The sequence below is a fragment of the Equus asinus genome, chromosome X, assembly GCF_041296235.1.
Source record: "Equus asinus isolate D_3611 breed Donkey chromosome X, EquAss-T2T_v2, whole genome shotgun sequence".
NCBI classification, from domain to species: Eukaryota; Metazoa; Chordata; class Mammalia; order Perissodactyla; family Equidae; genus Equus; species Equus asinus.
In genome coordinates, this window is record NC_091820.1 from 95,302,531 (window position 1) to 95,316,194 (window position 13,664).

General features: G+C 42.0%; 1 protein-coding gene across 1 annotated transcript; it reads left to right on the top strand.

The window, feature by feature from the left end:
• The first annotated feature begins 7,673 nt into the window (after positions 1–7,673).
• On the top strand, positions 7,674–8,839 carry LOC106823100 (protein ARMCX6-like). The gene has a single exon (XM_014828583.3). The coding sequence runs from the start codon at positions 7,717–7,719 to the stop codon at positions 8,212–8,214; it is 498 nt and encodes a 165-aa protein (XP_014684069.3). The 5' UTR covers positions 7,674–7,716; the 3' UTR covers positions 8,215–8,839.
• The last annotated feature ends 4,825 nt before the right edge of the window (positions 8,840–13,664 follow it).

Below are 13,664 nucleotides of genomic sequence, written 5' to 3' on the forward strand. Positions count from 1 at the left end.
CTAGGAAGCTGACAATAGCGCTATCTTCCCACCCTCTTAATTGCCTCCTTCTACTTGGCTTCTTTGCTTCTAGCTCTACACGTATTAAGAATTGGGAATGCCACAAGGAGAAAATTAGCTCAGACTGCCCATTTCATTTCTTTGTAATTTCATTTTCTCCAGGATCTTAGCCTATCAAATCCTGGCTGTCTAGGTAGCCCTGAGTTCTAGATTTTGAATCCTTAGCTCTGCATAAATGCTGAAAGCTCTACACAGGTTTTCTGCCTCTTAGCAGCTTATTTTTCAGTCTCTTCACCCATGTTGATAAAGAATTGATAAATGCCTTGAAGGGAAAATTGGTGTCAAATGTTGGTTTCACCTCATTAAGTTTCCCTTCTTTCCGGGATTTTGGTACCTCAAATCCTGGCTGTTTTGGTAGCTCTCCAATGTATTTAAACAATTTTATTTGTTTAAACATAATAATTTATTTTTCAGCTTTTCTTGTCCTTCTAAGTGGGAAGATTGGTCTTCTAGTAGTATACCATCATTGCCAAAAGCAGACCATTCTCCAGAACTTTGAATGTAATATTTTCATTACCATCCCATGCCAAGTGTTTTCTAATTTTAATTATGGTTTCTTCTTTGACCCATGCGTTATTTAAAAATGCATTTCCTAATTCCAAAAAATGTGTGAATTTTTATTTATATTTTTATTATTGATTTCTAGTTAATTGCACCATGGTTAGAGAACATACTCTGTTTGATTTTAATCTTTCAAAATTTGTTAAAACTTGCTTTATGGCTCAGTATATGATCAATTTTTATGCACATTCCATATGTTTTTGAAAAGAATGTATCTTTTGTAGTTGTTGAATGTAACATTATACCAACCAGGGATTGAACTAATTAAGTCAAGTTTGCTAATCATGTTAAAATCTTCTATATCTCTGTTATTTTCTATCTGCTTATTCTGTCAACCGTGAAAAGAAGTATGTTAAAATCTCCCACTATAATTGGGGACCTTTATTATTTCTTATAGTTCTGTCCATTTTTGCTTTATATATTTTGAAGTCATGTTGTTAGATGCATACATTTGGAATTGTTCTATCTTTCTGGTGAATTATACTTTTTTTTCCTCATGGAGTATCCGTCTTTATCTCTAGAAATGCTTTTTGACTTGAAGTTCATTTTATTTGATGTTAGTATACCTTCACCAACTTTCTTTTGGTTAGTGTTTTCATGGTATATATTTTTCACTCTTATACTTTCAAGCTTTCTCTATGTTCAAGTTTTAGATGTATCTTTTGTGAACAGCATATAACTGGGTTTTGTTACTTTTATCCAATCTTGCAGTATTTATGTTTGAATTGAAGCATTTAGTCTGTTTTCATTTAATGTAATCTCTGATACATTTAATCTCTTATCTTATTTGATGCTTTCTTTTTGACCTGTCTACTCTGTATTCCAATTTCTTTCCTTTCTTATCTTCTATTGGATTTATTGACTTTTTTTTCATTATTTGCTTTTTCTCTGTTGTTTTGAAAGTTGTACTAATGTTTAGTGGTTAGCCTATAAATTAGAATATGCATTCTTGATTTTTAAAAATCTGCTATGAATTGGGCCTTTTACCCTCTTCCAAGATAACTCACAAGACTTAAAATAATAACTCCACTTATCCTCATCTCAATTTATATGCCATTGTCATCATATATTCCAACTTTCTATATATTTTCAACATAATTCTCTCTATATTTCAATATTTGAAGACATATTTATCATTGTTAAATATAGTCAAGAATTGTTTAGATCCTCTCACATATTTATTCTTTCCCTTGTGCTTCTTTTTTTCCTGCTTTGTAGGAAGATACATTTTTATTCTGCCTGAAGGACAACTTTTAGTATTTCTTCTAGTGTGATTTTTTTTTGTCTGAGAAGGCCATCATTTCACCTGTATAGGTGAAGGATATTGTCTATGGACATATAAATCTAAGTTGGCAGTAATTTTCTCTCAGCACTTTAAAAATATTCTTTCATTGTCTGGCTTCCATTTTTTCCTGTTGAGAAGTCAGCTGTTAGTCTAATTGTTGCTTCCTGTAAGTTAATCTGAGGTTTTTGTTTTATGGTTGATTTTAAGATATTTTCTTGTCTTTGGTTTTCAGTAGTTTTTATAATGTGCATAGATGTGATTTTTTAAAATTTATCTTGCTTGAGATTTGAAGGGCTTCTTGAATATGTGGCTTGGTGTTTTGGAAAGTTCAGAAAATTCTCAAACATTATTTCTTCACATATTACCTCTGCCAAAAAGTCTTGAAATTTGGTCCTGTCCAAAATGTCCATTGAGACATTTGGTCCATGATTAGTTAAATAATACAAACATTTAACTTCGTTAAAATTTTATTTTTGTTATTTTTTATTGTAGTTCATTATGAATTTGGGATTTCACATTTGTTCTTGTTCTTCCTCGTCATGAAGTTTGGTAGGGTTACTCTTAAGTCGATGAACAATTGCTCTCAAGTATGTATTGATCCGATTATTGGCTTTATATTTGTTATATCCATCAACAGTTTCAGTTACACGAATTTGATTTTGTCAGTGTCATTGTGAAGTTGGTGGCTGTATTTGAGTGTGACCACTGAAAACCTGGGTGATAACTTGTTTATTGCTATTCTTTTACCTCTTCAATAAATCTCCAGATTAAATGATGATGCACTACCATCAGCTTTTGAAATTTTCTATGCCAGCCTTACACTGCATTGTTCATCCTGTGATCACCATTCAGTACTGCTATATAAACATTCCAAGTTTCTAGTGGAAATCTTGGAGCTTCTTGTCTTCTTCCGCCTCTGCCATGCCTTCCAGGGACATACACTCTCACAACATAATCCATTAGGTCATCTAAGTTTCCTTCTGCATTCCCCACAATGTACTCAAAAGTTTCATTAACATCTTCCAAAGGCACAAATGGAAGTCCAAACAACATTGATGCACACTTACAAGTGTTACTTTTCATTGTCATACTCTCATGTTAGACCCCAAAAAGATATTTTTCAACACAGTGATTGTGAAAAATGAAACAAGAATCCTTTTACTTGTGCATTTGGTAGGAGTAGTTGAATCGCATTCATATTTGAAATCTCAAAATCCATCATGCACAATGAAGGGTTAATGTCAAAATTTCTTTCCCATGCAAATGCAAGTACTTTCTCATATAGATATCTGTAAGTGTCTTCTTGCCTTTTCAATGTTAATACATAAATCAATGGCATAGTATAACCCAATACCATACCATGCACAGTAAATTACTGAGTTAACTGTGTTGGTGCTGTCTTGAAGTTACCATCACTGAATAATGTGGTACTGGCACTTAAATACAAAATATTGTCATAAGTTGTGTAAGTAAGAATTGTTTCGTTATCATGAGCACTGGAATCTGCATAAGAATGGTTTTGCGCATCCGGTTCCTTTATTCTCCTCTGGAGTTTCAATTCCAGGCAATGAAGTTGAGTTTGGAGGTCGATGTCTGTTTTGAATTCCATTTACTTGCATCTTTAATGAGTTTCTTTCTGGTAGCATTAACAAGACCTCTTCATTATGAATATCACAGAGAGTTCTTCAAAGTACCTGTGATAGTTTTGCATTTGGTTCTTCTACGTGATGTTTTAATCTGTTCAGGTTTTCTTTACTTCTCCTTCAACAGCAACATTGTACTGATGTTTCCCTGTGCCATCTTGAATGATTGTAATGTTACACAGATCCTGACTAGTTGTGCATTGGGCATTGCAGATTCTCCTCTCTTCACAGCGCCAGTGCCTTTTACTCCTATCTCTGTTAAAGGAATAGAAATAGTAACAAAAACCATTATAATGTAGCATTGGCTTTTCTTTTTGTGACTATACTATTTCTGCCATATTCCACCGAGAATTTTCAAATAAAGATGTCATATTGCCAAGCAACAGAAGAAAGGTTATTTATTTTTTCTTTTGTAGCTGTCTGACCAATGGTCACTGGTTTACTGGTAGGGAAAACCTTACTAATGTCTTATGGATTTCATACCTGGTTCAGCCAGGCTGGATCAGCCAGTGGGTAGGCATCAGCTGAGGATGTGGCGGTTCACCACTGATTGGCAGGTAAGTGTGGGAATCACACCCACTAACAATTCTCCAAATAGCAGCAGATGCTTCTTGCGGTCTACCCAGATCTTACCTTTGTAGGACATCAATTCAAGGGAAACATCACCCATTAACCCTGGGCAATGGGATAGTTCTAGGGGGATTAATTAGATGCCTGGTATCCTCCACATGGTGGCTGTTACACGTGACTGCTATATAGTAGGAGAGCCACACTGGTTTGCATTCCTCCCAAATGAGCCAGAAGCTCTGTAAAGTGTTTACATCAACACATTCGCTGCCCATTTTACATAGCAGCTTGACCAAGCTCCTCCTTTCAAACTTTCCTCTTATTGAATGACCCAGCCGCATCCATCCAAATGCCCAGTGACATATTAACACATCATGCATTGCGAGATCCCATCTTTGACTTGTCATCCTCTGTGCGTTTCTCTAACTGTAGGACTCTTCCTCAGTATGCGTAGTTAATGTAAATCCTGCTCTTCCGCAAGATTTGAACTCCAACCCATCTACCTAACCCCATGCGTCATTACCACCCAGGCCACCGAGACAAGAAGGGCTATTATTGGCAATACAGCCATAGTACAATTATTGGACCAATAAAACATGATGGTATTTTTTATGTATTAATCCTATAAACCAAAAGTATAAGTAAACATTATGGCCTATTTGAACCCCAGGACATTTTCTACTTATGGGCATTTTTTTTCTTTTTTTTTTTATTGAGTTATTGATAGGTTACAATCTTGTGAAATTTCAATTGTACATTAATGTTTGTCAGTCATGTTGTAGGTGCACCACTTCACCCTTTATGCCCACCCCCCACCCCACCTTTCCCCTGGTATCCACTAAACTGTTCTTAGTCCATAATTTTAAATTCCTCATATGAGTGGAGTCATACACAGATTATCTTTCTCTCACTGGCTTATTTCACTTAACATAATTCTCTCAAGGTCCATCCATGTTATTGCAAATGGAATGATTTTGTTCTGTTTTGCAGCTGAGTAGTATTCAATTGTATATATGTACCACATCTTCTTTATCCATTCGTCTGTTGCTGGACACTTAGGTTGCTTCCACGTCTTGGCTATTGTAAACAGTGCTGCAATAAACATTGGGGTGCACAGGACTTTTGGGATTGCTGACTTCAAGCTCTTTGGATAAATACCCAGTAGTGGGATGGCTGGATCGTATGGCAGTTCTATTTTTAATTTTTTGAGGAATCTCCATACTGTTTTCCATAGTGGCTGCACCAGTTTGCATTCCCACCAGCAGTGTATGAGGGTTCCTTTTTCTCCACAACCTCTCCAACATTTGTTGCTATTAGTTTTAGATATTTTTGTCATTCTAACGGGTGTAAGGTGATATCTTGGTGTAGTTTTGATTTGCATTTCCCTGATGATCAGCGATGATGAGCATCTTTTCATGTGCCTATTGGCCATCAGTATATCTTCTTTGGAGAAATGTCTGTTCATGTCTCCAGCCCTATTTATGGGCATTTTTGATAAGACTGAGTATCAGGAACCATTTGGCATGGACCAAATATGCTCATGGGTGTTTTTGATGGAACCAAATTTCAAGGACCTTTTGGTGTGGAACAAATGTCTCTTGGAGTCAGGGTGGGTTTCGGAGGGCAGAGACCTGAAGGGATGGAGTCAACTTTATCTACACCCCCAGGATACCCACCAGCTCATTTTAGTTCTCTAAATGAGGCTCAGGGTCGGGGGGAAAACTGGTGCTGGCATCTGGGAGTGAGAGCTGAGAATCATTTGACATAGCCCTGAATCAGTAAAAGATAGGCATGGTGGCCTACCACTCAGCAGTAAATGTTCACTGACCCTTATCTGTTTGTTTGTTTGCCTGTCTGCAGGGGGCGGCACAATCCAAGAGAAAGTAAGAGAAAGAAAATTATAGGATATTTAGTAGAAACTGAACCAAGTGAGTGTCTCTTCAAGGAAATGTGGGGCCTGAACCCATTATAAGGGGGTGGTAAAGGCAAGTGTGAAAACAGAACCTGTTCTTCCACTCTTATCCTGTCTTCAGGAAAGCATTACTCAATCCAATCCTTTTTGGCTCTGGGGAAGCAGTGTTAATATTTATGGAGCAGAAATGAAGGGTAGAGCAGAAAAGTGGGCATTTGAAGGGAGAGAGCAAGGTCAAGAGAGTGGCTGGGGGACAGGGGAGTGGAAAAGGTGCATTTGTGGAGGAGGGCCAGGGTGATGAAAGTGGTAGGAGAGCAGGGTGGGTGGTGTGCCTGAGACCTAAATGGGAGACATTTGAAAACCAGATTTGTTTTTACTCTGGAGAGAGTGCACCTACGTTCCAGTATATCTACCAATCTCCATTGTCTCTTATCTGTCTAGCTGTAGACATAACTCTAGGCAAGGGAGGAAGGAAATTGCTCCACACAGTGTGATATCCTGGAGATAAGGGGTGAGGATAGGGATGTAGGAGTCAGAATACAGAGTCTAGAGGCAATTCAGCTTCTCCCTTTCCTAGCCTTTGTTCTTTTCCTCTCTTACTTTGGTGCCAGGAAAGTCAAATGTTGTACGTCTGAGGAAACAGCAGGAATGAGCTTAAGGGAGGTAAATACCAAGGGAGAAATATTTAAAACTTAAGGTCCCAAGTCAGGAAAGAGAAATACTGATACTCTTCTATCCTGACTGTTGACGTGTTTATCTGCAGAGACAAATATCAAAGCTCTATGTATTTGCATTGCCCCTAGTCCATGTCACATGGCGGTTAGGACATCTTCTGTCCAGGAAAAGAACTTCCAACAATCTCCTTCCTAGAACACCACAACTAGATGGATTTTTCAAGAGGGAGAACCTTCTGTGACTTGTCATAGATGTGGAATGTGCTCAAACTGGTGATTAGTGAAAACAGGTCTGAAGGTCAGGGCTAGAAGTTGACACAGTGTTTACCCACTAATCAGAGGAGGGTTCACCACAGTAAGAAAAGAGCAAAAGAGAAGGGAGTTTCAGACAGGGGAGAACAGATACGGGCTCTGGTCTTTAGTCAAAGATCCGGGAAAAGCAAAGTCCGGAGGATAAGGCTCACATGAACCATGGGCAGTAAGTGCCAAGGGTATCCCAAAGAGGACACTTCCCAATAAAGAAGAATTACCTTTTCCTGAATGAAAATTACATTTGTTGCAATGCTGAAGTCATTAAAAATTTCAGTTGTATTCTTTTTTTTTAATTAATTAATTTATTTTTTATTAATGTTATGATAGATTACAACCTTGTGAGATTTCAGTTGTACATTTTTGTTAGTCATGCTGTGGGTACACCACTTCCCCCTTTGTGCCCTCCCCCCACCCCCCCTTTTCCCTGGTAACCACCAATCAGATCTCCTTGTCAATATATTACCTTCCACCTATGAGTGGAGTCATATAGAGTTCGTCTTTCTCTGACTGGCTTATTTCACTTAACATAATACCCTCGAGGTCCATCCACGTTGCTGCGAATGGGCCAATTTTGTCTTTTTTTATGGCTGAGTAGTATTCCATTGTGTATATATACCATATCTTCTTTATCCAATCATCAGTTTCTGGGCATGTTTCAGTTGTATTCTTGACCTCTCCAAGTATCCTTTCATTCAGGGAAAAATGTTGTTTGCTCAGCCCAAGGAAGCTGGTTTTTCATTTAGCCACGATATCAGTAGTCACTTGGCCAGCCTCTCCATTGGTGGAAACACGATCCCCACAGCGGACCCTGCTGTTAAGGAGAAGGCTTTCTGTGCCCTGGATAACTTGAATGCGAGTGTTGAAAAACAGGGCCCGATTAAGATGTACATCAATGAAGTGTGTCGGGAGACTGTGTCACATTGCTGCAACTCATTTCTGCAGCAGGCCGGATTAAATTTGTTAATAAGCATGACAGTTATTAATAACATGCTTGCCAAGTCCGTTTCAGACTTGAAGTTTCCTTTGATATCAGAGGGAAGTGGATGTGCTGAGGTTCAGGTTTTGAAACCGTTGGTGGGTTTGTCTGAAAAGGCAGTCTTGGCGGGGGAATTGCTGGGTGCCCAAATGCTGCTCTCGTTCACATCCCTCTTTATCAGGAACGGGAACAGACAGGTTCTCCCGGACACCCTGGCCTCTTAGATGGCCATGTCGAACAGAACGGGACTGAATCCACCCAAAACCTGTTGGGCGAACACACCCTTGTGTTCTCAGTCGAGGCATCTGCAGTGGGTGCTACTGAAGGTCCAGCCCTCGCCAATCACCACATCATGGGGTGAAAGTTACACTTGCTAACAGGAGGACCACACTCTTATCGGCCAGGCAGGCAGGGTTCCCACGGAGCTCTGAGTAACCTCTTGGTTTTGCAGTCTGCAGGCAATGCACATAGTAAATTAGTCCCTTGCAGCCTCCTTCCTGTGGTAAAGGGATCATTTCAGCTGCCCGCTGTCGATAAAGAACATCCCATTATAGCGTCACGAGGGACACCTTGCCTGTGTCCCTCACCTTGCCTGGGTCTCCGTGTGTAAGCTGGACTGTTTGGTGGAGACCAGACAGGTATCGGAGCTTGTGCTGAAAATGCAGTTTGTAGCTGCTTAGGTTGACTTCTTTTCCATTTACTCTTTTCTTCTGCGTGAGCTGATGGATAGTGAACCTGTTCATCAAAAAGTACACGCCCCTTCTACGTGCTCTACTGACGTAACCTCATCCACCCAAGCCTACATTTGTATGTATCATCAATAAAGTTGTGTGCTTTGATTGCCGAAAAGGAGCCATGGTACTTGTCCTTGAGTTTAAGGTCTGCGTGGAGAGAACGACAATAATACATGATCAGCGCTAACCGAGGCTTTTGCTCCCCGACAGATGCATGCTTAACAGTGTTCACAGGAGGCAGGAGGAGAGGTGGGCTGCAGTGGTGCTCACGATAAGCCTCCAGAAGGGGCTGGAGGCGGGAGTGGGGGGCGTGGAGGGGAATGTGGTGGAATTAAGATGGAATGTTGGGAGGACTAAGAGAGACAACACCTGTGAAGTGGGCAGCACAGTGCCCGGCTCCTGGTGCAGAGAAATCCCTCGATGAAGGTGTCTTTCCTTGGCTGCTGGCCTAGAGACGCAGGTCAGCATCCTTGGGGTTTGGTCCCCTCCTTGGGGACCACTCAGCAACCCATCCCTGTGCATTCAATGCACAGTTACAGCAATAACGGTTGCCACTTGCTGAGAGCCTGCTGTGTGTAGTTCTCTCTCTCTTGTGAAGCAGCTGTTAAACCTACTTCCCGGCCCTCTCCCTTCCTTGGGATCCAAACCCAAATTCCTGGCAGAGAGAGAAGGGCTGGCCCCTGCTTCCTCTGGGGGAACCCCCTTCTGCCCAATCCCCGGTACGTTTGGTGGGATCCAGGAAGGGGACAGAGGAGCCCTCCGTGGACTCTCTGTGGAGGTGGTGGGGCAGATGCTGAGGGTGCTTGGCGTGGCCGTGATCCGTTGGGAGACGTCTGCATCCCCTCTGTCCAAGATGCTGACACCCTTTGGAGGAAAGGGAGAACCGCCCTGCACACTGAACCACTCCATGGATCTGGGCAGCTCCTTCTGCTGCTCGCTCCCCAGCATTTCGGGACCCTTCCCAGCAAGCCTTAGCCCCTGCCTCACCAGACCAGGTTCCCTGCATGATTTTGATATGTCAGGCAAGGGTCCTCTTCCCCAAAACCCTGGCCACCACAGTCGACGAGAAGCTTCTCTGGGCAGTGCAGCTTCTGGGCCCGGTGCCTGCTCCTGGTCTCCCTGGAATGCCACCCTGGGCATCAGCGCCCTCTGAGTGTTCTGCCTTCTGATTGCTCTCCTCCATACAGAGCGTAATTTTTGTTTTATTTTTTTCTCCCTTTCCCGGAGTTTGGGTTGCAGATAGGTTACAACTGTCCTGCTTGTGCCCATCCGCCCCCCTCTTTGGGCTGACAGAGGGCATAAGTGCCTGTTAGGTCCCAGGACCAACTCTGGGGAATACTCCTACCTGGAACGGGGACACTGCCTCGTCCTAGGCCCTGGTGCCTTAGATGGCCAGGAGGTGACTTGTGGTTGCTGTGACAGCCCGCTGGGGCTTGGCATCCTCTGCTGGCTCTGGGGCCCTGTCTTGTTTCCTAAGAGTTGCTAATATGACCACCCCTTCTTGCCAAGCCAGCCTCAAACTCTGCTTCCTCATCAGGACCTTATGTGCCACTCTCAGCAGTTTCGACCACAATCCCCTCACTTTGAGGTGCCATCCTTGGACAGGCACAGCCCCTCACCAAGTGACTCCATGCTGTGCCACTGTAGCACCTCTTGTCTAGGGGCTGGACAGCTGTGGTGAGGACTGGCTCTTGCCTGCTTTCTAGTGACCACTGGTTGGTCTGCGATGAAGATGGGTGCTGCACCACAGTGCAGAACAGTCCTACAGAGGATTGGCCAATCCCTTGTCTGCTACACATGCTGCATGTGTCACCTCACACTCTGTCCCTTCCCTGTCTTTGCTCATGGCCTTCTGTTTGCTCTGAAACGTTATTTTCCCTAATTGTCTCTCATTTTTGTGTGTGGCTTGGGATGTCCTTCCCCAGTCCCCGATTACAAAGAGTCTCCTATATGGTTTCCTGCTTCTTTCATTCCTTTCCACTTAAAGGGTTGTCTCACGGATCGACTTGGAATTTGCCTTTGTGATAGGTGGGAGCTGTGATCCAACTTTCCTTCTTTCCCCAGGTAGATAACCAATTAACCCAGCACTGTTTATCACTCCATTCTCCTGCTACAGTGTGGCACATTCATGCACCCAGCTGACCATCCCCTCTGTGGCTTCCTGGTGTTAAGTCCCTCCTGAAGCAAACCCTTTTCCCCTAGGAACCTCTAACTGACTCGGGGACCCTCTACTCCACAGGTGGTCCGTGACAGGTGGTGTGTGTGTTGGAAGAGAGGGGTGTGTTGGTGCCTGTGGGTGGCCTCTGCCCCAGGCACCGTCTCAGGACACATTCTGGCCCACAGGGAACTTAGGAACCTGCACTCTGCTATCTTAGCACCGTGGGAAACTGGGGACTGCTTTCTTCCCTCACCAAAATTACCTTATTTGTATGAGAGAAAAGCAAGTTTGCTATGTATAGACTTGCTGCACCGTCCATAGGGTAACCTTTAGCCACAGCTGAAATATGGCTATTGTCACATGTTGAACTCTTGGCTTGCAATGGTTTCGCTCAATCCTTCCCTTGATTTTTTTGGGGGGTAGTTTATTTGATCTCTCAGGAATTTTAAGTTCTCTGCTTCTGTCAATGTTTTCCTAATGGACTTTTATATTTTCATTTATAAGGATGGTCTTTTACATCCAAGTTTATGAGAAAACATTTGCCTATATTTCCTTCTAATACAAACGCAGTTTTCTTTTTAGAGTTAGCCTCTTTGTTAACCTACTAGTAGTGTGTGTGTATGTTTGTGTATATTTGGTTTGGGGTAGACTTGTACCCTAATTTTCTCTAAATGTATAATTAATTATACCAATGTCATTTACTGCTGAATCCATTTTTTAAGTTTTGATTGCAATTGCACTAAGTTTGTAGATCAACTGGCAAGGATTGGCATCTTTACAATTTTCCCATCTAGGCACATTTATTTAGATCCTCTTTGTCACTTAGTGAAGTTTTCTTTCTAATGATCTTTCACATTTCTTTTGGAGTTTATTCCTAGATATGTGTCTGTTTTTGTTGCTTTTGTGAATGGGTATGGTCCTTTCCTTCTCCTACAATGCTATGCTACTTCAACTCTGCTGTGCTTATCCCTTGTGCCAGCACACTGGACATATCTGTCTGCTGCTTTTTGAACAGCAGTGAAAAAGGGGGATGGTCAAGTGCCTCACCATCATTACTCCTGAAGAGGAGAGAAGGGGAAAAGGACAAGGCATTAGGCCCTATTGTTCTACAAATGCTCTTTTCCTAGAACTCTCCCTAGAGATCCTTTCATTTCTTTCATTTTACTTTTGTAGTTTCTTCCTCCCTTTCCACTGGCAGTGAAGTAGTTCAAACTGGTTCTTCTGGTTTATTCCATCCTGTTTCTTTAACCCTGGCAAGGTCTCCACTAAGTCTAGCCATCAGTATCCTATTGTTCTTTGTTCTTGGTTATCTGGATATGGGATGATTTTGAAGGAAGGAAAGGTAGTTTGATGGCTCAAGTTATTGCCACAAGTAAGCACTCCGAATAACCATGTCACAGAACTCCCCTCTGAGTAAATATTTGCATCTCACAAAAACCAATTGTCAATGTATCGATGTAAATCCACAATTCTGTATTTTTCACTACCCAGGCTTTTAAATTGGGTAGTAGATGAATTTGGTGACTTTCTCAACTAGGGAGGACATGTAGAGGTAAGGGAAGTGATGGAGGATGTTCCCATCAGCCTTCTCTCTCAGCCTTTTCTACTCTGCCACTTGTGCTGCCCATGTCTGATCCCACACTTATCGCAGCTTGTGCCTGGGGAGGTGAGAAACTAACCTTAGTGTTTTGAGATTTTCTAAAATTGATCTCGTCATTTCTAATACCCACCACCTCTAAGGTTTTCATTTAGGGATTGATTTGAGCCAGGAGACGTGTGGTTGGCTGTTCTTCCTTCTCCCCTCTCTCCCTCCACAAAGTTCCTCTCTGATGGACACTTCCTTTAGGTTCTGAGTTCTCACTACCTATAGTTTGCAGCAAAGATCTACAGTCAGAGGCCGGCCCGGTGGCCGAGTGGTTAAGTTCGCATGCTCCGCTTTGGCGGCCCAGGGTTTCACTGGTTTGGATCCTGGGCACGGACATGGCACTGCTCATCAAGCCATGCTGAGGCAGCATCCCACATAGTGTAACCAGTAGGACCTGTAACTAGGGGCTTTGGAGAGAAGAAGAAGGTTGGCAAGAGATATTAGCTCAGGGCCAATCTTTAAAAAAAAAAAATCTATGGTCAGAGTCTTCCAGGCCTGCTTCCTGATATGTAATGAGAGCTTTTGGATATTAGGAAAACTCTAAATTGATGGCTATGAATTTTAAAAATTAACTTTGAGAACTCTAAGTTTCTTGAACTAGATATAGGTAGTAGCTTGCTTCTCTTTGTGCGAGGTTATAATCCCAATTACTTAGTCTTAAAGGTGAATAGGCTATATGAAAACGTTAGTTACAGGGGGAATGATTAAATTTTTTATAACATTATCCCTGTTACACGCTAAAGGGACTGCACCAGATCTGGGTGAAGAATGGGCAGAGACGCAGGGGCCAAGTGGACAGCTAGGACACTGCCCTCTATGTTTGCCTCAGTCCTCAGAGGGCCAGAACAAAGAGAGAGGTAGGTGTGGTTAGGAAGCTTATATCAGGCATCTCACATAATACAATATCCATAAGGCTGGGCAAAGAGAGGTCAACCAATTCTTTACATTTCATTTAAACTTCATTTTAAAAAATAAGTAGCACAGGCGGGAGGGCAAAAGGGGTGATTAGGGTCACATGTGAGGGGATGCACTATAACTAGTGTTCGGGTGGTGAACATGATGTGATGTATACAGAATTTGAAATATGATGTACATCCGAAAAAAATAAAAAGAAAAAAAAGAAAATTAGAAAAAAAA

Bases quoted from the DNA above. Each gene is read 5' to 3' on its own strand.
- LOC106823100 (XM_014828583.3), top strand. From the start codon at position 7,717: ATGTTGTTTGCTCAGCCCAAGGAAGCTGGTTTTTCATTTAGCCACGAT.